Genomic DNA, 27,435 nt, shown 5'->3' with positions numbered 1-27,435 from the left:
AGATCTCAATAACCGTACAGGTTCATGAAAAGACAAGTGGTTCCTCAGATAGCCAGGCCTTAAGCCAAATTTCCCAATTTGTATTCTTTTGTATTCTGATGTTTGTCTTCACTCTTCATATTCCTTATAGACAGCTATAGATAGCAATATCAATCATGTGTTTTTAAAATCAGAGTCCAATATTGGGCATCTCTACACCAGCCTAAAATCCTGCATTTAAAATTGGGCTTTCTGCTTCCCTTTTAAATGCAGGATCACAACTGACTCCCTTTACTAGGAGTGTACGAAACCCACTTACCAGTCTGCTGAAGGGGTCCACAGGGGGGGGCTAGGCGATCTGTCCCTCCCCCCGGAATCCTGCCTGGCTGGCTGGCTCCGCTCTGCGGCGAGTCCACAGAGCTGCCGGCCGGGCCTGTCTGCAGCCGGACTTCCGTCTGCTGCCACGCAAATGGTGTCCGGTGTAGGGGACGTCATTTGCGTCCCTGCTCTTTCTGTGATTGGCTACGTAAATATTTATGTAGCCAATCACAAAAAGAGCAGGGATGCAAATGGCGTCTGCTATGCCAGATACCATTTACGTCCGCAGCCCAGCAGCGGATGGCTGCGGACCAAAGACGACGGACCCGGACCGGCCAACGCCAGGTAGGGTCCGTCCTGACCAGACTTCGCAGGGTGGTGGGAGGAAGCAGTCCATTCCACCACAGACTCCGGGGGACTCTCATTGGAGTCCATGGCGGATTTCTCCGCCATCCCTACCCTTTACACATGAGTCTTTCCCCCTCCTCCCCCCTTCTCCTCCTCCCCCCCCCTTCTCCTCTGTAGCTGAATCTTCCATTATGGGCTCCTTCACATGGAGCTTTTATCCCGCAGTTGAGATTGCTCCATCATGGAAATGTGTGGGCTCTTTACATGACGCCGTCACCCTGCAAATTACCCTGTTGTGTTCCACTTCAGTTTCCTCCATGAAGTGGCAAGAAGAGGAGTGAGATCAATGAAAGATAATGGAAGACTCAGATATGGAGAGAAGGATTAGGGAAAGGAAGCATGTGTAAAGGGAGTCAGTTGTGATTCTGCATTTAAAACGGAAGCAGAAAGCCCCATTTTAAATGCAGGATTTTAGGCTGGTGTTGAAATGCCCTATCTTTCATTGATCTCACTCCTTTTCTCGCCGCTTTAACTCTTTTGACAGAGGGAACTGAAGTGGAACACAACGGGGTAATTTGATAGCTCATTATCTGCAATCTATTTAAAAATGGAACAAAGGGCATGTAGTGCAGGAGACGCCTTGAATGATCATGGCTGGCGTCATGTAAAGAGCCCACAAACTTCCGTGAAGGAGCAATCTCAGTCGCAGGATAAAAGCTCAGTGTGAAGGAGCCCATTATTTGGCATCCAGTAATTAAGGCCCCATGCAGGGCCAGATTAAGACATGCTGAGGCCCCAAGCCATGTCAAGATTCAGAGGCCCCATACCATAAAAAATAAAGCGAAAAACGTCTATTACATTATAATAGAAAGGTAAACCATTATATTTGCATATATGCATAGGCAAAGATGCAGTGAGAAACAACTAAATAAAATATTTTGCAAGAAGTATATTTTATTTGCATTATCAAATACCTTATGATTTCTTAATTACCATTTATGAAACTGAAGACTTGTAATTTATAGAAACATAAGAGCAAATACAGAGATCAGAACTTAGTTAATGGAAGTAGCAATGTAACTTGTAATGAAACATTAATACTGAGAAACCGAAGTTGATGGGACTGGATGTCGGTCGGGACCTGGAGGTAAGGGTTCAGAATTTTGGTGGTGGATTTTATATGAAAAGTTATTTAAGCCAAAGCGATTTCAATTATAATAAAGCTTAGTTATCTCCAAAGTATTTAGAGGCCCCTCATAATATGAGGCCCTAAGCCATGGCTTACTTGGCTTCTTCCTAAATCCATGATCCCGGGCAGAAGATGACATTCCACACCGTTGTATGTGTGTGTGTTTTCACGTTTGATGGGAGCTGACTGTTTTCAACAATAGAAAGCCAGGATATACATTTTCTTACGATATTTGCCACTGAGGCCTCTTCTGCGTGTGGGAGTATCTGCTGCCCTCTCCCCTTTTCAGAAGGTAAGGCTTTGGGGGGCTGGAGGGACAGGGAGAACAGGAAGCAGCAGAGGGAGAGTTCAGGCCCTGTTTCTCTCTCTTCCTATTTGCACAAGTTTTTGTTTGCTACAGAACAGTGAAACTGGTTTAATTCATGCCACTCTTCCTGTCGGACTTGGCCAGCTCATCCCCTAACCTTTCAAAAGCCTATGATAACATGGAGTCAAACAAAAATACCTTTTGAGGGAGTTGTTTTGTCTTCAGGGCAGGGCCAAATTGTGCCTTTCAACCTACAGGTGTACAACTAATGTTAAAAGCAACAGGACCTAAGCCTGCAGCACACTCAGAAAAGGTGCTTCCCCTCCAAGAAAATACTGAGGGCTTTAAACAGCAGAGCTGATCTGTTGGTTGAGGAAAAGCAGGATTGGCGTAGAGAAACCTGAGCCTAAGGTACTAGTTACGTAATCTAGCTCTTCCGGAGACCTGCCTGTTTTCCCCTACCATGCATCTGTGGCCTCACATCCAACCCATATGAAGTCGTGTCTTGTATTGCACTGGGAATAAGAATGCAGGTTCACCCTCTCAAGCACACAACCACGTATACTTGCGTACAACAGGGTGGTGAATCCATAGAGTGAAATGGGTGATACAAATGGACTGTACTAGTGCTATTTCCACAGTTAGCACCATATGCTTCCCAGCAGCCAGAACTGGAAACTTATTTGGCTGGTTCACTGCATGTGTACAAGATCTCCACATGTACAAGATCGCATGGAGGAATATGGTGATGTGAAACCATCTTTAGGTACATAGAGAAGCAAAAATCGACTACTGAGAGATGACTGCTGACTACCAAGACATTCCTTTGCCCCTCCATACTCTGTCCTGTTCTAGGGTGTCCACTGACTGGAGCAGAAGACAAGAGTGCCAGTCTCTTCAGTCTATTTAATACATGAGCTAATGTACTCTTCTTCGCCTTATGCTGAATGTGAGAGGTGGAGCAAACCTCTCTTTTTTACACAAGCGTCTTTCTTCTAGGCTGCCATGACCCAAACCTGCAGTGGGTTTTGAACTGGCTACCTGAGATGAGATGTAAAGCAGGGATTCAGTCTGTGTACCAACCATCCATCCCTGGGAGGATGAAAACAAAAGTGATGAAGAAAGGAGGGAGGGAACTGCATGGAAACAAAACTCTCTGCATTAAAAGTCCAAAGCAGGTCAGGTGATATCCCCTGGCCTTTAATTGCATGAATGTTTATTTTTAAGTAAGTAGCAGCCAGGCACCCACCCGATCCTGACTCGGACTATGTCATGGGGGGAAAGAGGCTTTATTTCTTTGCTCACCATGATCTCAAGCTGGACACACAGGGCTACTTCCACATTGGAAGAGAAGCCCCCATTGGCAAAAAAAGGGAACTTCCTTTCCAATGAAAACAACAGCCGCAGGCGTCAAGTTGGGGCCTATTCTTCCCTGGGAACATGCTATCATCTGAAGAGAGGGATCTGGTGAGGTAGTGACTGCCCTTCATGTAATCTTGGCAAGCAGGAGACTTTCCAAAGGACATCTGGAGATGGTTTCCCCAAACTAATGCTTTCTTCTTGTTGGCGTTGCTCTCGATCTGGCCTGTGTAGCGTATTTACCCCATCCACATAGGATTGTTATATCACCTAGAAAAAATTCTAGTAGAGAACCTGGGAGTTAAGTACTTCTTGTTTCGTTTTTGCTTTGCCCAGCTTTCTTCTATAGGGCTGCTGTACTTTGTGTCTAGCAAGGATAAATAAGCTAGGGGACCTTACTTGAGGATTCCCTCAAGTTTAGACATGCTGTGTACAGAAACTTATACAAATATTTCCACATCTCATAAGTGGCAGGGCCATAAATAGTTTTCACAAGTGCTGATCAGGTCTCTAAAAGCATAACATGAGATAAGATCATTGGATCAGCACCAGAACCTTGAAAAATGGTCAGTCTGTAGGAAATTGTATAGCATAAAGAGAAATGGGCATTATGGTACTAATTGCAATGAAATCAAGCTAACTGAAGTGAGCTGCAAAGAACCACAAAGCTGAATTTCAATCAAAGGTTAGCTTTGAGCTTGAGGCTTTTCCAGACAGAGACTTTAAATGTTTTGATAAAGGTCAACTGTACAGTTACACCCAAATGAATATTGATTCACATTCTTTCCCCTTACCTATGAAATGTTCAGGTCAGCTTTTGAAATATTTCTTCTTTACAAAATAGAGCACAGAACACTTAAGTGGCATCTATGTGGAAATGTTTTATTTGCAAATGTACAGACTGAGAAGCAGGATGACCTACAACAGCCTTCTCCAACCTGGTGCCCTCCAGATTGGTTATGCTGGTGGGGGCTAATGGGAGTTGAAGTCCAAAACATCTTGAGGGTACCAGCTTGGGGAAGACTGGCCTACAGAATAGGACCGCAGACTAAAAATCCCCCCAAATCCATCTGCTTATTAAAGCACAAGGATCAGTGGTAATTTTTCCCAGATAAAAGAAAAACTAAGGTAAACAAAAATACTGATATGTTGGCAGGAGGATGAGAGCTGCACAACATCTAAAGATCAAGGAAGGATAAAATGGAGTGCAGGTGGCATGCTTGGAATGCATTTGTTTGGGCCACCATTTTGAGTGGTTAGAAAGAGAGAGGAAATGTTAGCTTATGACTTGGGAGCATGCGGATGTCATTCTGCTATAGAGCTCTCTAGTCCTAGAAGCTAGGCCTGTTGAGAAGGAAAGGTGTAGCAGCAAACACAGTTCCAAAGCAATCCTAGTCTCCCAGCTTAACCAGCCTTTAGTAAATACGGCTAACACCCAAAGTGTGCTGTTCTACTCCTTGCCTAGATATCGACTATGAATATTTCCTTTGCTCTCCAACACTTGTTCCAAAAATACTCTATTGGTCATCATCAACCTTAATTTGTAATATCACAGAGAGCTGACTTCTTTCATAGAAAATGGTTGCCAGGGTAGGCTGGTATAAGCTACTAACTATAGAAATATTTGCATAGAAATTGAGGTCCATTTTTTTTCCTCTCACATTTTCTACATAACACTAGTGTGCAAAGTCTATTACAATGGTATCAATAAAACCTAAGTTCAATATGAAAACAATGTCATGAATATTGTATCTAAAATTCAGTTGAGTCTACAATAATGAATGAAGCATCTTTAATGCTTCCAGATGACATTTACATCATGGCATCATCATGCCTCATTTGTGGAATGTTACGGGGGGTCCAGACAATGATGTTTCCCAACCATAACCCACTTGTGATTTCCCACCACTTCAGTCTTTTTTTTTCCTTACCGCAGGAGAGGAGATCTGTTAGGAAAGAAAAGACAGAATAGCTGCACAATGTCTTCATTGTCAATGAATAGGGAAAGTGGAGAGCTTTGGAGGGAAGGGAGAGCTTGGAAGGGAGGGGAGTGCTTGGGAGGGAAGATGAAAAGTTCGGTCTTGGTCATACTGAGTTTGAGATGACAACAAAGCATCTAAGTGGAGATATCAGAGAATTGAAGATGTGGGATTGGTGTGAGAGGAACAATTCAAGGGATGGTGGGGGGAGAAAGAGAGCTGGGTGTCAACAACATATGGGTGGTACTGAAAGCCATGGGATTTAATGAGGGACTGTGCAGAGAGAAAAGAGCAGCAGAAGACCAACAACGGATACCTGAGGGGAGATAGGTCAGTGGGAAAGTACCTGCTTTGCATGCAGAAGGTCCCAGATTTGATACGTGGCATCTCCAGGAAGGACTAGGAAAGAATCCTGCCTGAAATGCTGGAGAGCCACTGCCAGTCAGTGTCAACAATACTGGGCTAGATGGACCAATGGTCTGACGCTGTATAAGGCAGCTTCCTATGTTCCTATGGACCCCAACAGAGAGAGGGAAAACAGAGGAAGAGGAAGGATAGCTGGCTGGTGGATGCTGGGAGCTGTAATCCAACACATTTTGAGGGCACCAGTTTGGGAACAGCTGCCCTATAGAAACAATGAAAGAACAGGTAGACTGGTAGAGGGAGAACCAGCTAAGGCCAGAATCATGGACACCTGAAGGGAATCAGTTTAGTATTCCATAAACTTCACAAATTTTACTTCCAGTTCATGAAACCTAAATAAAAAGGCATCTCTCTTTCACTCCCAGCTCCAGATTTTTGAAGGCCCTTGGGCAAGGCACCCTCCATGGGTCAACTCTGTCAGTGAGTCACCCTTCTCACCACCACTGTTGACAGCTGCTACTGCTCCTCCTCTTTCTCACCATTGCTACCGCTTGCTTGCCTGACAGGCAGAGGGCCAGGGAGCAAGCAGGCGGTGGCATCTCCTGCTCCTGCTCCTCACCCCCACCGTTGTCTGGGCCAGAGGGCGAGGCAGGAGAACAAGCACGTTGCCGTGGTGAAGAGGAGGAGCAGCTCCAGGGGCCTCTTGTCAGTGAGCCCCTGCTGGGGTGTGGGACCTTGGCAGGGGCCCGACCATGCCTACTTTTGATGATGGCCCTGCTTTCTTTGAGAATAAATGATTTCGCAAGCTGAGTGTTATCTGACTGTTTACCCAATATAAGGGTCTTCTTTTCTAAGGGTCTTCTTCCCTGCCTTAGATACACAGGTACTTAAGAGAATTCAGTTCATTTCCAACCAGGAAATACCTGTAGTTCATGTTAACAGTAAAACAATGTAAACATAATTCCCGTCTTTTGCAATCCAAAGAGCTTGCAAGCAAGAGATGGCGGTGGCTGCTCCTACCTCCCCTCTCTTGCTCTGGGCACAAAAGTGCGGAGGCTTGGGCCCACATGGCTGCTGAGAGGTAGAGCATTTACTAGCCACCTCTGCCCACTCACGTGCCCTCTCTCTCTCTGGGCAGCGTGGCATAGAGGGTTGGTCAAAGGAGGAGCATCCTCTCACTTGCTCAGCTGTGCAATCTACACGTGTGACTTACAGTGGATGGAAAGCACTTCAGGGTCATTCAGGAACATGACATTCTGGCCACCCTGCTGCTTCCCCCTCTAAAACACATATTTTCAGAACTCTGTTTCAGCACTTATTTTACCTTAAATGCAGCTCCTGCGCGTCTCAGCTGCATTGTGCCCCATTCACCTGAAATAAATCCTGCATGCTGGATATGCCCAGGGTTGTTCTGTGCCTGGCTGTGACCTTTGGTCAAGGGGTGGAGCCCCCCCATTTCCTTATTTCCTGCCATTGGCAGTAGTCTGCTGCCTGCGCCTCTCCTCAGTTGCCCATTTCTCCGCTGCTGGAGATGCTTTGGAGAAGCACAGTCAGGAGGGGTCAGGAGAGAGGGGTTGGGAGAATAGCCTGCTAGGTCTACTCATATATAAGGAGCAGAGGCGAGAAACAAGCCAAGAGGGTGGCAAAGGGGTGCTGTAAGGAGCTGCTGTTCAGCTACGGCCTGCCCTCCCCATCGCCACTGAGAAAACCAGAGCCCCTCCCCAGCTGCTTTCCCATTAGAGGCCTGACTCATTCATAGAATGCAGCCTGTTTTCTCCCTCCTTAGAGGCACAGTTTCACAATTCTGATATGTCGGGATAGCGGTTCAAGCCATTCATAAAAGGCAGCCTGTTTTCTCCATTCATAAAAATGCAGTTTTAATTCTTCATCATTCGCACTATCCCAATGGTGGATGAGAGAGGAGAGGTATGGGGCTAAACGATGGGGGCTTCCCAACTTCCCTGAGCAGGGGAGCATGGACAGGGGTGGCGAACACGCCCCTCATTTGCTCAGCAGTCTCGACGTGTTTGATGATGTTCAGTGCAAGTGGCGGGACTCCGCCCACACAACCCCAAAGCAAGGGGGATCGACATGGAGTGTGACCCATGAAAGTGCATTTTGAGGTACTTTATACCCCACTTTTCTGGCTATGTGTTTCCCTGATGGATCAAAGCCGATTTCATGAAAACCTGCATTAAACATGAATGCGCTTCACATTTGGTTGCCATGTAAATGCGGCCTTTCGGAGTGTCATGGGAGGGGGATTGTGCTCAGCTAGCATCCACCATCCACACCACCTAGGAGGAGAGGGGGAGTAAGCAGGCAAAGGGAGCAGCCTCCTTGTGCTGGCTCCCTCCCTCCCTCCCTCTGGATGGCTCAGCCCAGTCCTTCCCACCACATCACCCAAGAGATAGGATGCACAAGCAGGTGGATCATTCCATAGGGAGGATGCAGGTGAACAAACAAAGGGAGCAGCAGCCAATCTTTCCTCCTGAGAAAAGGAAAAGTTGGGCAGTTGTGTGGGAGCAGCAGCTGCTCCTACCATCCCTGGAAACAAATCAATCACAGTTTGGGGCAATGCAGGTGTGCCCCCCCCCCAGATCAGGAATGCAATAGAGGACAAAGGCTTAAAGCCCCACACACTACCATCTGGATCCAGATTGGGATGGGGTCTCCTGTGCTTGCTTTTTGAGTTGAGAGAGAGAGAGAGAGAGGGAGGATGTAGCTGCTAGCCACATTTTTAAAGTAGCATGTAGTTTAGCTCTAACACAGGGCCAGTCCTGCTAGTCGGCAGAGTGAGGCAGCCACAGCGGCAGATGCCAGAGGTGTGGGGCGGGTGGCAGGGTGTTGAAAGACAGAATAGTGTGGACACATTGCGCTAGTTGGGCATACAGCGTTGTGTGCCACACAGCTTGCCCTGTGCCCCATAAGCTAGCCTGCTGCCCTCAGGTGTGGTGGAGGATGCTGTCTCCTTGCCAGAGTTGAAATAAGATTCAATTGCCTGTCACGTTTGTGTCTGTCCATGAAATGGCAGGGAGGGAGACACCGTCTTGTCCTTTGTCTCATGCAGCAACATGTCTTGGGCTTGTCTAAAAGTGACGCAAGGTGATTTGCTTCAGAAGACTCGACTGCCCTCCATGGGTTAACTAACCCTGGGGCACTGCAGTGCATTCCGGCTGCAATATGAATATACAAACATTGAATAACCCACTGACTGGGTTTGCACAATCAGGGAAGGAAAATAAGCCACCGTAGCTTCTCTTCCTGCCCCGTTCATGCCGGCTGCTTGCCAGCAAGTCAAACCCAGCAAGGGTGGGGGGCGGGTGGGTTTACAAACCACCCCTGAACCCATAGCTTGTTCTAGGGTTGTGGGCTGGTTTGTAAACCACTGCCAGCATTTACCCTCACCAGGTTCAGATGATACAACAAACCATGCCCGGCAAGAGTAATTATGGTAACTCAACAGTGTGTGACTGGCATGCGCGGGGCAGGAAAATAAGCTGTGGTGGCTTATTTTCCTTCCCCAGTTGTGCAAACCCACCCATAGTCTGTTTTAGGGTTAAGCAAGGGTTGCTTAACCCTCAAATAACCCCCACAGCCCAACGTGCTGCAGCTCCTCATGGGTAAATTAAACCACAATGAGCTGTCGTGTCATGTGAACTGGCCCAGTGTTAATAATTGCTTTAACTTCATCAGTGGTGCAGCCAAGGCCAAAGTCTAGGGTCCACAGCCCAGGGCCCCCCAAATGACCAGAGCAGTGGTAGCCAGGCCCTGTGTCAGCACTGGGCTGCCATGTGCATCCTGGGACCCACTGGGACTGATGCTACTCATTGGAGCATCCTTATTTTTTATTTTTTTTTAAACATTTTATAGTCAGGGGCAGCAGTGCAGGCCTGCACTTTGTTACAGAGGCTGATTTTATTATTTTCCCTTTAAACATATATTACCTTTTTCTACAACAGAATGGTGCTTATTCCCAAGGAAATTAATTTAGCATCAGGGCAGCAGAAGCAAACTCCATGTTATCCCTATAATCACGAGGGCGCTATAATTTCAGCAAGTTTAAAATGCAAAACTGCATGGGCTCAGAGTGTTTTGTTTTGTTTGCTTGATCCAGGTTGGGAAGCAGCTGTTGTCATCTGCTCAAACATATCAGGCACATAGAAGCAGTTGTAAAGCTTGGAATGTGTGTGGGGGGGGGAGAAGGGAAATGTCAGTATGTGCTTCCCAAGAGAAGTAATGCACATGGGCGTCTAAGCGGGTCCCAGAAGACGGCTAAGTCCGGGGTCTAAATGACCTTGCGGCAGCACTGCCTGTCGTTAGGCCCCTTGGACTGCGCCAGTGGGGGCTGGCAGCACCGATTTCGGTGGGGCTGCGAATCCCTTCTGGGTTTCGGTCAGAGCCGGCCAGAATTCTAAAGGAGCTGTCCAGCGTGCTGAATCCTAGCCCCCAAATAGGTTCAGCGCCTTGGGTAGCTCCCGTCGAGTTCCGGCGGGTACCCAGAAGGGATCCGCGCCCCACCGAAATCGGAGCCGCCCCCCGCTTTGCGCGCCTCTTCGGCCTGCAGCCGGGCTCCCCAGGCCGAGCGCTCCTCCGCACGCTTACGCTGAAGTGGCGGGAGCCCTGCCGCCCCCAGCCAATCGCTGGCACCGCTAGCTCCTATATGCAAAACAGCCTGGGGGCTGGGGCCGCTCGGAAGGGCGGCGCTGCGCGGCTGAACACCGGGGGCGCGGGGCGAGGACGCTCGGGGAGCCGGGGAGGGAAGGCGCGAGCGGAGCGCGCGAGTCCCGGGCAGGCGGCGCGCTGCTCGGCTCGGCAGCAGCCGCTCGGGACGAGCGAGTGGGGATCGGCGTGCTTAGCAACCGCCGGCGACCTTTGGGGCGGCGAGCAAGCAGACAGCCGCGGCGGCGGCAAGTCCGCGGCTGGCTGGATGCATCGCCCCGAGGGCTGCAGCGGGAGCGTCTTCCTCGGGCAGCCAGCCGTGAGAAGGGAGCCGCGCCCGCGGTCCGCCTGCTGCCCTTCCAAGCAGCGATGCTGCTGCCCCGGAAGCCTCGTCACCTCCTCGCCGTCGTCCTGCTGAGCGGCCTGGCCGCGCTGCTCCTGCTGCTGCCGGGCCAGCCGCCCTCTCCTCCGCGGCAGCCGGCCCGCGAAGGCGCGTTCCTCCGCCCTGCCTGCCGTGCTCTGGCCGGCGAGAGGAACGCCTTCGTCTGGGGAAACCACCTCCAGACGTCCTTCGGCGAGTCTCCCGCTTGCCCGGAGTACGCGGCGGACAGCCACTACCTCACCCGGTCGCTCTCTGCCGGAGAGGTGGCCTTTCCCTTAGCCTTCGTCGTGACCCTCCACAAAGACTTCGAGACTTTCGAAAGAGTCTTCAGGGCCATCTACGCGCCCCACAACGTCTACTGCATCCACGTGGACGAGAAGGCGCCGGCCAAGTACAAGGGGGACGTGGAGAAACTGGTCGGGTGCTTCCCCAATGCCTTCGTGGTGTCCAAAGCCGAGCCGGTCATTTACGCGGGCGTCTCCAGGCTCCAGGCCGACCTGAACTGCATGCAGGACCTCCTGGCACACGAGGTCGCCTGGAAGTATGTCCTGAACATGTGCGGCCAAGACTTCCCCCTGAAGACCAACGGAGAGATTGTCCGGCGCCTGAAAGGGTTTAAAGGCAAGAACGTCACCCCTGGGGTGCTCCCGCCGCCGCCTATTACCGTCAGGACCAAATACGTTTACAAGGAGCACATGAGCCGACAGGCCTCTTACATGAAAAGGACCTCGACCCTAAAACCGCCTGCACCCCACAACCTGACCATCTACTTTGGCTCTGCCTATGTTGCCCTCACAAGGCCTTTTGTGGAGTTCCTTTTCAGTGACAAACGGGCCCTGGATTTGCTGGAATGGTCCAAGGACACCTACAGCCCCGACGAACATTTCTGGGTGACGCTCAATAGGATACCAGGTAGGTCGTGTGGCATCTGAGCCATCCGGATTTCAGTGGCTGGGATTTCTCTTCCGACTTGAATGGTGCGCAGTTCCCAAAGGTGATGTTTTCGAAGGGCATCTCGAAATGGAGCATTTCTCGGTGTCTGATTCATTGCATGCACCTGACAATCCACATGCAAGCATATTACTGCTTCCCCAAACCACAGACCACCACTGAGCAAATTGTATCTCTTCCCCCTGCTCCTTTCAGGGATTCATTTCCCACCTTCCAATTTAACATAAGAACGCACCCAGCAATGCAGGGAATTGCTGTATAGATATTAACTAAGTGTTAAGGTTTTGGGTTTTTTTACACAAGATTCTCACATTCTGTCCTAGTGAACAGTAACATCAAAACAACATTACTTCAAAGTAATCCCAAGTGACTTCAGTGGAACTTATTTCAAAGTCCTTCAGCAAAGATTTGTATATGAATTTGGCAGGCATAGGCTAAGAGAGGTCCTCTTCCTTATAGACAAGCAAATGAAAGTGGAAATAAATGATTTCATTTTTTTACACTGGGGGGAAGTAAGCGTTGCATTTCTCAAGCATTTGTATTGGGACTATTTAATTTATTGATATGTTATCTAGCAGTGAAGGTAAACAATGAGGTAGCCAGGATGAAAGCCCAAGGAGGTGAAGAGTTCCAAAACAATTTCTTAAACTGGCAACAAAATGGCAAATGACATTCAGTGTCAGTAAATGTAAAGTGATACCCGGGGGTGGGGTGAGGGGATACCCCAGCTTCACATCAAGGCTGATGGCGTCTGAACCTTGTGATTAACCAAGGAAGAGATCTTAAGGTTGTGGTAGATTGCTCAGTGAAAACAACATCAAGTGTGTGGTAGCGATAAAAAAAGGAAGGGGGAAGGATGGGCAAATTCTGTGTTGGGGATTGAAAATAAAACCGCTGGTCTCATAACACCTTTATATAAATCTATGATGTGATTGCATCTGAATGCTGCGTAGTGTTCTGGTTTCTGGAAATAGTGCAAAACAGGGCAAGTAAGAAACTTCTCTACTCAAGAAACTTATCTACAAGAAAAGTATAAGCCAGCTTTTCCACAATTGGGCGCTCTCTAAATGTGTTGGACAGTAACTCCCATCATTCCCAGCCAGCATTTGGCTGGGGTGATGGGAGTTGCAGTCTAATACATCTGGAAGGCACCCGGTTGGGGAAGGCTGAGCAAATGCTAAAGGAATTTGGGTGTTTTAAATTTAGAAAACAATATCATTAAGGACAGACCGTGAAGACCACAAGCCCTGCTTGTGGGTTTCCCACAGGCATCTGGTAGGACACTCTGGGAAACAGAATGCTGGCTGTGACGGGCCTTTTAGTCTGGTCCTCTGATTACATTATACAGTTTTATAAAATTAGGCATCGTGTGAAGAACATAGACCATTTTTTTCTCCATCTGTCATAAGACTGAAACAATGAAATTGTTTTCATTCATGTGTTTCATGTGTGGCCCCTCAGCAGGTTCCCAACCACACCTACCCTTGATGCCAGCCCTGAACATGATAACTAAGTGTTAAGAGCCTGTATGCTTCTGGATACCAGTTTCTGGGTCGTAAGCAATACGACCCTGTTGCCTTCATACTCTATGCATGGACTTTCCTGAATCATTTGACTGGCCACTGTTAAGGGGAAAGTGTTAAACAACCACGCCTCCTGCTATCCCTCCAAATGGCAGCTTTACACAGATATGTCTCAGTTTTTAAAAAAGCAATAAAAAACCACCAGAGACAGTTTATACATCTCCTGCTTATCATCTGATTTAACCATCATTGCCTAATCTTATGTATCTTTATTTAGAAATAAACCCTACTTGCTGCCTTGATTTACTTGAGTGAATGCTCTGTCGAACACGGTGGAACTTACATCTGGGTAAATATGCATAGGACCAAGATATGAGAGTTCATTCTCTTGTCCATTTTCACCTTAAAAATTGGAAAGCAGCTTTCCAATTCAGTTTCCACATGTAAAAATAAGATGCCCCCATATAGTAAAATAGCAAGTAGCTGTGTGTTGTCTTCTAGCAGTTTTTCAGAAATAGCAAAATAGGTCGTTTGTGCTCTTTGACCACAGGCAAATAAATCTGGGGCAATTGAAACCATTAGCTCCAGGACAGCTCCGTAGTGAATGTGTTTGTTGAGATATACTTAGCAAGTGCTATAAAATATTATGTTAAGAGATAAAAGAAAGAAAAGAAAAGATGTACGTGTTTGCTGGCAGGATCCACGTTTTACAGCAGGCATGCTACAGGCTAGCATTGTAGGTGGTGTTGCTGATTCTACAAATGTAGGGTGGGAGAAGGAAGAATAATAACATCTAGTCTACAAAAGAGCATAATAATTATGGCAGAGGGTGAGAAATTAACAAGATTTGTAGCAGTCCATACAAACTAAAAGTATCTACTAGTGAGGACTCAGTAAAATTACAAATGTTGGAATATGCATTAGCGAAGACATCTTGTTACTTTCGTAAAGGCCACTTCCCCTGGACACTTAAGGCTCTGATCTTCCTTTTTATATAAGGAAGTTTCTAGGCCTCATGAATCCCAGGAAAAAGTTTGAAAGAGTAGAGCATTGTTTAATGAAGGTTCAGAATCTAGAAAGAAAAGACACACAAAATCACCACCACTCACATATTAGGTATATTTGCAACCCTATAAATGGAAAGGTTAGATCAAAATAGTCCAGATAATCTCTAAAACATCTCATGTTGTGTTAGGCTTATCAGCATCCTAAATACCTTACTAATAGTTATCAATCTATCATAGCTCTTGGTTACCTCTGGTGGTTTGAAAAACATATGTAGTCAATGTATAAATTAGTGTTGGTTTTATAACTGAAGTTTTTGCATATTCACTACTACCCATGTTAACTGAGGGTTTAATCTCTACAAATATCCAGAGCTGCCGTAAGAGCTAATTTTGTTGGATTATTCAATGGGGCCCAGTTTGCTGAAGCCTTCTAATTACATCCAACCTTTTCCATCCTTGTTATTTAATTAATATTGCAAAATGTTCTTAATCCTGTGCTACACGCTACAACTCTTACTTAGGTTTTTCACCTTTTAGCTGCTCTACAGACCTTCAGCAACAGCACAAAATCATCCCAAGCTATGTATGCAGATTTGCTTCCCATTCTTCCTTCTTCATCTGACTTTTTATTCAAAAGTCCTGTTTTCCATTTAAGCAAGCAAAAGTTATGATTATTTAGTGTGGCCATGTATAATAATACCTGCCAAGCCTGATGCTTGGCCCTGGCAAGTTACTGAAGCTAAGCTACACTAAAATACTCATCTAAGATGCCAAACTGTACAAGAAAATCTGGGGAGCATACTTTTATCCTTCCTTCTACCCATAATAGGCAGGCTGGAGAGGTATTTCAACTACTTTAGCTAAAGCAGACACCAGATTTATGTGTGGCAGTTCATACCCAAGAGCCTAGCCCTTTTCTTCCTGATATTTTCCTGACCTCAGAACCTGTCTGGAGGGCACGCCAAGAGTTAGGAGCGTTGCAGTGCGCACATACTTGTCACCTGAGGCGAAGGAGTGTCACATCTATCTTCCAGATGACACCCTATGCGCAACAAAAGATGCCTGCTTCTGGGATGTTGTGAGAGCCAGGCCGGCTGGAAAGGCAGGTCAGCCTTCTTAAGGGCTTCTGTTTCATCCGCTCCTGTGCTCCGGGCAATTCTGCAATCTTCAAAAGTGACAATACTATCCGCAGGTAGAAACCTAAACTGCCATGAAATGTCCAGATATTTACATGTAACTGACATTCATCACAGCATTTCACGAGCTGTAAGCACACACTCATCTATTCACTGAGGAAATTGTGCACTGTTTCCCCTCCCCACTCTGGTAACCAAAGGAAAGGAAGTAAGAACGCCCGTGATAAATCCCTAGAGAAAACAAAACCAAAAAAAGTTCAAAGCACATCACTGTGATGGTATTTCCACCCACAGGATTATCCAGTTTGGAGCGTTCTGCTCCATACAACCTTGGATTCAGCCCAGTGTGTTGTGGCCCTAGGTTTATGGGCTATTTGAACACAGGTTTCTCAAATACAAATCTAAGGCTAACCTGTGGACCACTCTGATTCTCTCAGTTGTCTTCAGTTATATATGGTTGCTGAACTCTTCTACTTCTCTTTGGTCAGACAATAACAGGAAACACATTCCAGTGAGTTCCTATTGAAATGTTTATCCACACATACACCTCTTTCCTAAGCCTATTCTGATCAGCTGTTGTAAAACTACTATCTTGGAAATCTTTCATTCATAATGACTGTGGGGTTGAAGAACACCAGCGCAATAGTCCTGGGTGACTTCAACATTCATGCCAAGGTGAAGTTTGTTCCTTCAGGCACTCTGATAGCGCAGTGTTTCCGAACGTGGGGAGGAAGTTCACCATGCTCAGCCCAATGCATGAAAAATCCATCTTCAGACATTTCCACTCAACACAGGAAAGTTGGGGGTGGAGCTGGTGCACATGGGGACATTGGGGGCAAGGCCAGCATGCATGGCCCCACTCCCCCTCCATATTTTTATTAAGTTGACACTAGAGTAGTTTATTTGCTGTATCTTTAACTCACTGACAGAAAAATGCTTAGATTCATGGGAAGAGGGTCAAATTTATTTCTCCATTCTGTAAGCAAGTATTTTTAAATGGCTGCAAACATGAGGCAGGACACAACCTCAAGTGGAGTATTCAGGGAGCCATTGGTTGACCCTGCCTTCTTTAGCCTTATGCTTAGCAGTAGGATTAAGGAAAGTTTGTTCGGCATTTGGGTCAGTTGAAGAAGCCTTAGATTAAAGCAAATGAAATGCAAACCAACACAATCAGCCCTCCATTAAGTTACTTCCTAGATGACTATGGCCTTGTTTACAAACCAAATAGGTATGAACACTAAGAAAGTTTGGACAAATCAAGGGTAGACCAGGTTATCAACAGGCAAACAAGCATGACCCATGGCCTGACATAAGGGATGTCCTCCACTTGGAAATCTGGCCCTTTGGGGGCTTGACAGACGCCTGCTCCCTGCCCAATTTGCGGGCTGGGCCGTGGGTTTTCCTCAGACTCCGAGGACTTCTTCCATATTTTGTGTGTGTGTGTGGGGGGGGGGGGGAATGGGACACAATTTGTGCAAATATAAATTTGCTCAAATTGCAGCCAAAATGTGCATAGTTTGAGCAAATTGCAGGTGCAATTTGCGCAAATTAAAAAAACACCAAAAATCCACTAACTGGCCCAACTCACTGCAGACCAAGTTGCAAATATAAATTTGCTCAAATTGCAGCCAAAATGTGCATAGTTTGAGCAAATTGCAGGTGCAATTTGCGCAAATTAAAAAAAACCAAAAATCCACTAACTGGCCCAACTCACTGCAGACCAAGTTGGGCCAGTTACCAGAAGACAGACTGAAGTCCAGGAGGCTGAGCTGAAAAAATCTTGTGGAGCACCACCCCCCAGACCAATTCCTCTGACATCCCTAACCCCACATCGCTTCTGGATACAGTACTGGAGCTGGATTGCCAGCAGGTAATTTTAGACAGCAGAAACAAAACACCACATTTGACCCAAATGGCAAACAAACTTTCCTTAATCCTACTGCTGAGCGTAAAGCTCAGGAGGCAGGATCAACCAGTGGCTCTCTGAATACTGCACTTGAGAGTTCCTAGGTCATGATAGTTATACAGGTTGAAGCTGATATAAATCTATGGTATAGGCATATCCTAATACTGTTACTGTGCCATAGATTTGCATTGGCTTCAGCATTTTTAACTATCATGGCTCCCAGGCTAGGAACTCTGGGAAATGCCCTTCTGCGAAGACACTGCCAGCATTGTCTCACAGACCCACAAGAATTCATTGTGGGGAAGGATCAAAAGTGACATCACATTGGGACCAATTTAGGCTGCAGTCCTACACCTACACATTTATCTGGGAGTAAGCCTCCATGAACTCAGTGGGACTTACTTCTGAGTAGACACACATAGGATTGCGCTATAAACTTGTAATGTCCATGTGCCAAATTAAAATCATAAGGACGTTTAAAGCATTGAATATTAAAAGAGGACTTGAGCTGCAGTGTCATTAGTCAAATTCATCATTCCCCTGAATCTGGTTTTGAAATTATAGGTACGGGCAGGGGAGGGTCAGAGAAGGATAAGAAAGTGAAAGAGAGAGGAAGAGGATGCATATGTTTAAAATGGAAGATTGTTTTTATTTTCCATGTCTCCCCCCACCCCAGCTAACTTTAGTGACCCTGTTAGGTAGACTTAGTATATTTTAAGGTAATGGGCACACAATCCAGAGTTGTATTTGGGGATTATTGCTAATAAAATATATATATTAGCCCATTGGAAATGGTATAATATAGACCAAATGTCACAAAAGAGTGTGCAGGCTTCCAAGTTCTCCAGAACTCTTCATCTGGATTTTTCCCTCATTGACTAAGGTGGCTTTGTTTGTTTTTTTTACAATACAAAAATATTGTGTCTCTTTACAGCTTTTAATATCAAAATATTAGCATTTGGCATACTCTGCTACTCTGTTTATAAGTTCTATCTTCATTTCTTCAATAATTATATTACCATTTTTATGATAATTTATGGTTTATATAGATTTTAATAATTCATTTTATTCATTTTTATTGGTTATTGTTGGACACTTTTAATAAGTAGGAAAACATATAAACAACACAGTCCTATACATGTCTATTCAGAAGTAAGTCCAGGGTCACCATCAAGGGTAGACATGGTCAGGCACCTGCTGAGGGCCACCCCGCAGCAGGGAAGCCCTGACAAGAGCCCCCTGGACTTTCTCCTCCTCTTCACCATTGCAAGCTGCTTGTTCACCTGCCTCTCACTCTGGCCCAGACTAAGGTGGTGGTGAGAAGGAGGAGCAGTAGATGCCCCTCCCTCCTTGTTCACTGGCTCTGCCTGTCAAGCAAGCAAGCAAATGATAGCAATGATGAAAGAGAGAAGGGGGAGCAATAGCAGCTGGTGACAACGGCAACGAGAAATTAGACTCACTGAGGGAAGGAGCCCATTGAGAGACTTGCTCAAGCACACACACCCCAGACCTGGAACCAGCACTAAGTCCCATTGAGTTCAGTGGCGATTACTCCCATGTAAGTGGGTTTAGGATTGCAGTGTAAAGCATTTCTCTTCCCCCGTTGAGAGTGACCTTGCAGATACAGAGCTTGGTATCTGTAATTCAACAAACCCTAGTTGTTTAAAATTTGTGAGGTTTCCTGTCACCCTTGTCACTTTTCAAGCAAATGAAGTCGGTCCACAGTCAAATAAAATGGGTTATGCCTTGTTACTATTAGTGCTTTATCATAAGATCCAGGTTAAGCAAAGTAATTCCTCAAACAATAAAGTGGATATTTGGAGGTATGATGCAGTTAACATTTAGTATAGTTTAACTACAACTAAATAAGATTTATACTAAAAAAGCATAGCAATAGCTTGCTGTGACTGGGCATGCTGACTGAAGCAAGAACTGAAGGAAGTAGTTCCTCAAACCTGCCCACCCTTTCCATGGAGCCCTCCCTCGACCCTCCAGTCTTCATCTCCAATTGCAACAAAGGTCTACTACCAAAAGTCTAGCTTGCGATGACTGGGCGTGCAGACTGGGTGAGCAAGAACATAAGCAAGTGTTTCCTCAAGCCCCGTCCACTCTTTCCATGGAGTTCTCCCTTGACCCTCCAGTCTTCCTCTGTAACTGCAACAAAGGTCTACCAAAAGTCTAGCTTGCTGTGAGGACAACCAATGGTCTCGCTTGCTGTGACAGGGCGTGCAGACTGGGTGAGCAAGAACTTAAGCAAGTGTTTCCTCAAACCCCACCCACCCTTTCCATTGAGCCCTCACTTGACCCTCCAGTTTTCATCCCCAACTGCAACAGTCTTAGGAAGAAGGCATCATTCTGGGAGAAATGGTGACCCTTTTTGAGCCCCCCCCCCCAAGTGCCCCATCCCCCTAGGAATAGCAGTAAGGAAAAGGCTTTCTCACTACAGAATTAAGGGTTGTTGTGGCACCAGTAGCCCAAACACCAGTACTCCCTCTTTCTCTGTTTCCCTCCTTCTTTGCATGTTTGATCATTCTGAGTTCCATATGACAAGCTGAACCAAGTTGTAGATTTCAGATATTCCTGCTACATGGTGAGTGAACTCGCCTAGAATAAAGTAGCTCCTATAAACGAGCTTAGCTACTTGTGCATCCCCAAGTGCAACCCAAGCGTCCACGTTGGCAAGGCTCTGAGGCAATACTATCTCTACTGGTTTTATTTGGGTGGTTCCAGGAACAGGGCCTTCTGAGGAGTAGAGTTTTGTCAGAAATCCTAGAGTGGCGTTCTCAGAGCAATACAGTTCAGCCAAGAATCACCCTCTGGGTAGGTCTGGAAAACTGCAGGGTGGTTTGGTGCTAGACATGGGGTGGTAGATGGACCCAGTGGGGATGTTGGGTGGATGAACTGTATACTGGCCCTATCTTGCATACCTTGGATTTGTTGTGTCAAACCTTGCTTGGATTTCTTCCCATGTTAAATTCATATACATACATACATACATGGGGGGCAGCGTTCTTTGGTTTCAGCAAACAAAAGCATTAACTTTAAATGTAAAAATCATATGCTAATTTATATGCATAGATGCAAATATAGAAATAATTATTATAATTTAAATAAAAATATAGTGCATCTCACTGTAGTGCAGAAGACTGTGATCAGGTGACCTGTGTGCCTTTTCAGTCAGCTGTCCAGCTGCTAACTTGGTGGGCAACTTCAAGGCCCAGCTCTCCCTTCTGATGGTTCTTTATGTTTTAATTGGAATTGGACTGGACAGCCATTCAAATAGAGGATGTCCTTAAATAGAGGACAGTCCTCTGGCAGTCCTACAAATAGAGGACTGTCTTCTATAAAAATGATATGGTCACCCTAGCCGGGAGTTAACCTTTTCCCTGTGCCATTCTCCCAATATAACCCCTCTTCCAAAGCCGATAATTGCTCCATTAGGGAAAAAAATTACAGGCACCCGATTGTGAAATTGCAGTCATAATTTGAAAACAAACAAACCAGAACAGAACAACTGCTGTGGCTGCAAAGAGGAAAGCAAGAATAGAACCCACAAGGAACAAGGAACTAATGAAGGACAATTCGAGAATGCCATGGCCACTTCCATTGAACAGAAGACAACTAATTAGCTTTTTCAAAAGAAAGGGTGCTACTAAGGGGGCAGTTGAAAGGAGACACTGCAGAATGGGGCTTACCTCTGAGGAAACATATTGTGGGATCTTACCTATGGGGACTGGCACTGCTGACTTTTTAAAATGAGGAATACAGTGCTGTGTTTTATGTGCTATGTTTTATGCTATGCTACAGTGCTATGTTTTAATTCCACTTCCAGCTGATTGCAGAAGAGCAGTGCCTGGGCAGCACTAGACAATCCTTGTGTGAAAACAGCCAAGGAGTCTGGTGAAAGAATGTGCAGGAGTTTAGGCAAGATATATTTGGGAATGCCTGGCCACGGGACTGAACAGGAGGAAACAAACTAGCTTCATTAAAAGAAAGGGGCAAGGAGGACACTTCAAATTAAAGCAGCATTCCCCAAGCAGGTGCTCTCTAGGTGTGTGGAACTACAGCTCTCAGACTACAACAATAGGAGTTGTAGTCCAATACATCTGGAAGGCACCAGTTTGGGGAAGGCTGAACTAGAACATCTACGCTATTTCACTGTGTAAGTGTGTAAGTGTAGAACCTTCTAGCTTGCTCACATTCAGGACTAGCTAGATGCTAAGCTTATATTTTATTTTGCTCTCTACTCTGCTTACCTCTCTGTTGGTCACCTTTACCTTATCTTTTTAAGTAAACCTTTGAATTTTGGTATACTGGGAGTTGACTAGTTACTTTAGAATGCCCTACACTTTATTTTCCACAAGTCATGCATTCAGGCTTCATGCTCCAAGGTTAGGGCAGATGGTGGGTGGGAGGAATCAGGAGAGGACAGGCTGACTTTTCCTTCTAGTAGTGCCTGGAGGGACTGCTGGCAGTTCCCCAGCTCCCAGGAGAAGAGCGTACGGGCTGTGGATTTTCCTGCAATCCATCAATCAAAGGGCTCATAGGAAGGGCAGTGGCAGAAATCTCTAAAGGTTAAGAGTTATGTATGGCACTTCATCCACTTCACAGGGTCACTGTGTACTGTGGGCTCCTTCACCCCCCTCTCCCCCCCCCCGCATTCAACAGTGAGAGAGGAGTTTCTGTCATCACCTTCAGTGCAGAAAGGGGCAACCAAACTGAATAGGGGCTGGAGCAACTTCCCTATGAGGAAAGGTTACAGTGTCTGGGAGTGTTTAGCTTAGGAAAAGGTTGTATAAAAGGAGACATGATAGGGATGTACAAAATCATGCATGATATGGAGACAGTGGATAATGAGAAGTTTTTCTCCCTTTCCCATAATACTAGAACCTAGGGTCATCCCATGGAGCTGAATGAGAGATTCAGGACAGATAAAAGGAAGCACTTCTTCACATGGTGCATAATTAAACTATCGAATTCACTGTCACAAGATGTGGCGATGGCCACAGACTTAGATGGTTTTAAAAGGGATTAGAGTAATGAAAGATTAAGCCTATCCATATTTACTCCAGGATCAGAGGCAATATGTCCCTGTATACCAATTGCTGGGGAACACAAACAAGAGGGCGCTATTGCACCCATGTCCTATTTTTGGGCTTCCCACAGGCTGGTTGGCCACTGTGTGAACATAATGCTGGACTAGATGGACCTTTGGTCTGATCAAGTAGGGCTCTTCCTATGTTCTTATGACCTCTGGGGGGTATTGGCCTTGATGTATAACTACCATAGGCCTGCATCTTCAGATAGATAGGTAGTTAGGTAGGTAGGTGGGTAGATTGGATGGATGGATGGATGGATGGATGGATGGATGGATGACTCTCTTGGTGTATTTGGCTGCCCTTGTAATAACTTATACACAAATTGTGTACTATGGTACAAAAAATGTACTGGCCTGGTACACTGCTTTTGCATTCTGAGTTTTTTTCTTCAGGCTTTTCCATAATCTTTACCAAAAAGATGGATATAGATAGGGACATCAGTCATAAGCTGACTTTAAAAGTGTGGCTTTGTAAATCAGTCAGAAATTGTTTGGTATCATTTGTTGTCGAACAGAAATATATCTGGGAAGACTTCCCAGATGAGAGGAAAAGGCAGGACTGCTCACACCCAGTGACCACCCTGAGAATAAATTCGTGTTTTCAAGTGTTTGCATCTATGGCTTGAAAAGCCTCAAAGAGGTTTTCACATGACTTTTCACTTGGAAGTGCCAGCTTAACCACCACTCCCCCTGTTCTGCTGGCCCATCCTCCATGCCCCAAAAAACTTGCCTTGAGGAAGGGGGAAGCAGAGCAGATGACGGAGGGCTCCTTCAGCACTGGAGAGCCCCATGGACTCTCCTACCTGGTGGGAAATGATTCCCCTGAAGCCCCTGGAGTCCTGGCATGATGTGAGAAGCTGTGTGTCCTTTGCCACCTGCACCCCCTAGCACTTCCCAAAGGCAAGGTGCCTTTTTGGCTTGAGGGGGGAGGCATGGTAGGGAGGGCAGGGAGCAGCAGAGGTGGGGTTCGACGCCCAGTTTGGGGAAGGACATTTTGAGGGAGGGGTGCTATGGCTGCCTTGCACTTTGCCTGCTCTAATTCATGCAGGGGTGCTCATAGTTTGGAACCTCCTACTTTGAATAGTAAATAGTTCCTACTTTCACCCCATCCTGAAAGAAGAAGTATGGATATTGTATGTCAAGAGGTTATGTAGGACGGCTAGGGGGACAGAAGGCTTTGGCTGTGTACATATCCATGTTAAATGTTGAGTCACTTGAACATGGAGTTTGTGCTAATCTATTTAAGTGCTAATCTCACGATACGCTCCATTTTGTGATACTCAGCCAAAGGGAATTAGCCCAGACTGTGTGAATGCTCTTGTGGTCTGTGATAGCTGGGATCTTATTAACCCTTGCCAGCTTTGTTAACACAGTGGCCAACCAGCTGCCTGTAGGAAACCCCCAAGTAACACACGAGTCCAAGAGAAATCTTCCAGTTGTGTACCCCAGCAACTGGTGTAAATAGGCACACTACCTCTTACTGTATCCCCATTTCTTTCTCCCTCCCTCCCTCCCTCCCTCCCTCCCTCCCTCCCTCTCTCTCTCTCTCTCTCTTTCTTGTTATCAAAGCCTATGATAACATGGAATTAAACAAAAATACCTCTTGAGGCAGCTATTGTATCTTCAGGGCAGAGCCGAATTGAGATTTTTGACACACAGGTGTACAACCAATATTAATATCAACAAGGGTTCAGCCTGCAGCACACCCAGAAAGTACATTTCACCTCCCTAGAAAGTGCTGAGGGCTTTCAAACACCAGCCCTGAGCTGTCTCAGGTTCAGGAACAACAGAATTGCCATGCAGAAACTTGAGCCTGAGCTACTAATGATGTAATCTAGCTCTTCCGAGGAGCCGCTGTTATTCACCATCATATATCTGTGGGCCTCACATTGGACCCATACCCAACCCTGTCTCCTATTGCACAGAGAGAAATGGAGTGCATATTCACTGTACCCATAAGAAAAGAATAAGAGCCATGCTGGATCAGACCAAGGGTCCATCTCATCCAACATTTTGTTCACACAGTGGCCAACCAGCTACCTGTGGAAACCCCCAAGTAGGGCATGAGTGCAAAACACCCTGCCAGACTTGTTCCCCAGGAACTGGTGTGCATAGGCACACTGCCTCTGATACTGGAGGTAGCATAGAGACATCAGGACTAGTAGCCATTAATAGCCTGCTTCTCCATGAATTTTTCTACTCCCCTTTGAAAGCCATCCAAATTGGTGGCCATCACTACATCTTGTGGTAATGAATTCCATCGATTATGGAATCGATGGAATTCATTATGGAATTCCCATGACTGGCTGGGGAATGTTGGGAGTTGTAGCACTTTTTTCTGTCTAAACATGCATAGGACTGCACTGTTAGTTTTGAAACATAGTTTTTGCACATAAACATGCAAACTGCACTGTTAGTTTTGAAACATTGAGATGTTCCATATGTGCAGGTCAATGGAGCAAGAGGCTTCTGCATTAAACTGAATGCTGGTAACATTGCCCAACTTGGCTTCTATCAACCTTCTACCTACTGACCTCCTAAAATGGATCTCCAGCTTTTCTAATATAATGGCTACCATGTTTGTCTTTACTTCGATTTTATCCCCCACGCTACTTAAAATCTACATGAAACCACCGGGGGAGGTTGTCTGGGGTTGTGGGTTGAGGTGTCATTAATATGCAGATGACATCCTGCTCTCTCTCTCCTTTTCATCTCACCCAGATGAGGCAGTAGATGTCCTGAATTGGTGTCTGAGCAGGGTAATGGAATGGATGAGGGCCAATAAACTGAAGTTCATTCCAGACAAGATGGAGGTATTGTTAGTGGGTGGTTCATCTGCCCAGCTGAGTGGTGTTCAACCTGTTCTGGAGGGGGTTGTACTCCCCTGAAAGATCTCATGCACAGCTTGGGGTTGCTCCTGGATCCATCATTGTCACTTGAGGCACAGGTGGCCTCAGGATGCCTTTTATCAGTTTAGGTGACAGTTATCTATGCCCTGGTAACCTCCTGGTTGGAATACTACGCCATGTTGTATTTGGAGCTACCTTTGAAAACCGTTCACAAACTTCAGTTAATCCAAAACAAAGTTGCTAGGCTACTAACTGTGACTGGTTGACGTGATCACATGGCACCAGTGCGTTGGCTTCCAGTCTGGTTCCTGGCCCAATTCAAAGTGTTAATGCTGACCTTTAAAGCCCTAAATAGCTTGGGGCCAGAATATCTAAGGAACCTTTCTTCTTATATATACTTCTCCAGACCTTTAGATCATCTTCAGAGGCCCTCCTCTGGGTGAACCTGCCAAATTAAGTTAGGCGGGTGGCAACAAGAGAGACAGCCTTCAACGCTGTGGTGTCCCATTTATGGAATGCCTTTCCCAAGGAGACTCATGTGGCACTCACACAGTCATCTTTTCAGCACCAGGCATAGACATTTCTCTTCTTCCAGGCATTTTGGATTTCTATTATTGTGATTTTATTTTTCAAGCCCTTTCAAATGTTTATTGTAGTAATTGTTTTTAGCCTATTTTCAACCTGTCTTCTTGTGTGAGCCGCCCTGAAAAATTTTGGTTATAGGGCAGGATATAAATATAATTAAAAACAAATAAACCTTCAATGCCTGATGTTTGGGCTGTGATGAGCTTCACCAAAATGCTCATCAAAGATGACTGGATGTTACACTGTACAAGAACATCTAGGGAGGGTATTTTTATCCTTCCTTCTGCCCATAATAGGCAAGATGTAGAGGTATTTCAAGTACTTTAGTTAAAGCAGACACCAGATTTTATGTGTGCCAACGTTACTTGTTACCCCATGTGTAATTCATACTCATGAGCCCAGCCTTCTTTCTTCCTGAACTTCTTTTCCTGACCTCAGAGCCTGTCTGGAGGGCACCCCCAGGGTTAGGAGCATTGCAGTGTGCACATATTTGTCACCTGGGGCAAGGAGTGTCACATCTATCTTCCAGATGACACCCTTTGCCCAACAAAAGATGCCTGCTTCTGGGATCTTTCTTGTGAGAGCCGGGCTGGCTGGAAAGGCAGGTCAGCCTTCTTCGGGGCTTCTCTTTCATCCACTCCTGTGCTCCAGGCAATTCCGCAATCTTCAAAAGTGACAATACTATCCATGGGTAGAAGCAACCTATACAACCATGAAATGTCCAGATATTTACATGCAACTGATATTCATCAGAGTGTTTCATCAGCTCTAGGCATACTCTTATGTAGAGCAGGCCAACTCTGATAACCAAAAGAAACAAAGTAAGGATTTTAGTGACAACCTTTTTTTGTTTTGTTAAAGTTCTTTGGAGTAAAAGCACAGAGATGTATGCGACTTTAAAATTGGTTTGTGGCAAGTTTTCCAAAGGAAAGCTGCTTGGAAATTGTAGTTCCCTAAGGGTTCTGTAGTGCTGTTCCCCCCACCCCCCCAAAATATTTTCATGGCCCAATTTCAGGCTGTGAAAATGAGGAAACAGTTCTGCAAATTTTTTTTAAGGTCAGGTAGAAACCCTATTTATTTATTTATTTATTTATTTTCAGGGAGGAGGACTAGCTAGTAAAAGTGTCAGTGGCAGCAAGCTTTTGTTTGTTTCTTTTCTTCCTTAAACTAAATTGCATGCTACAATTAAGTCTGATTGTCTCGACTGACCGAAGAACTGTTTTATAACCCTTCATATAAAAAACGCAGTTTTAAAATGCTGTTTTAATGTTTTAATATAATTTTAATTGTATTGTTTAATTATATTTTAACGTTTATATATTTTCATATGTTTTAATTGTATATGTTTTAATTTTTGTAAGCCGCCTTGTGTCCCAGTATTGGGGAAAAGGCGGGGTATAAATAATAATAATAATAATAATTATTATTATTATTATTATTATTCAGCTCAGATAGTAATAGTTAGATAGTAATAGGAAACTCTCACACACAACA

The 27,435-nt window shown here is 45.7% G+C and overlaps 1 protein-coding gene across 5 annotated transcripts in view; it reads left to right on the top strand.

The window, feature by feature from the left end:
- Positions 1 to 27,435, top strand: part of GCNT2 (glucosaminyl (N-acetyl) transferase 2 (I blood group)) — a 71,058-nt gene that overhangs the window by 30,701 nt on the left and 12,922 nt on the right. For 2 of the 5 annotated variants that reach the window (XM_084850343.1, XM_084850344.1), the window contains exon 1: positions 10,535 to 11,798. The exons of the other annotated variants lie outside the window; for them this stretch is intronic. In XM_084850343.1, the coding sequence (XP_084706469.1) occupies positions 10,874 to 11,798 (925 nt within the window). In that variant the 5' untranslated portion in view covers positions 10,535 to 10,873. Of the gene's footprint in view, positions 1 to 10,534; positions 11,799 to 27,435 lie in introns of those variants that run through there. 5 annotated transcript variants of the gene reach the window in all.

The sequence above is a fragment of the Heloderma suspectum genome, chromosome 4 (genome assembly GCF_057233095.1).
Source record: "Heloderma suspectum isolate Gila_16-S chromosome 4, 16-S_ref, whole genome shotgun sequence".
Lineage (NCBI taxonomy): Eukaryota > Metazoa > Chordata > Lepidosauria > Squamata > Helodermatidae > Heloderma > Heloderma suspectum.
The sequence above is the reverse complement of the archived record's forward strand: the minus strand, read 5'-3'. Positions and strand labels throughout refer to the sequence as shown.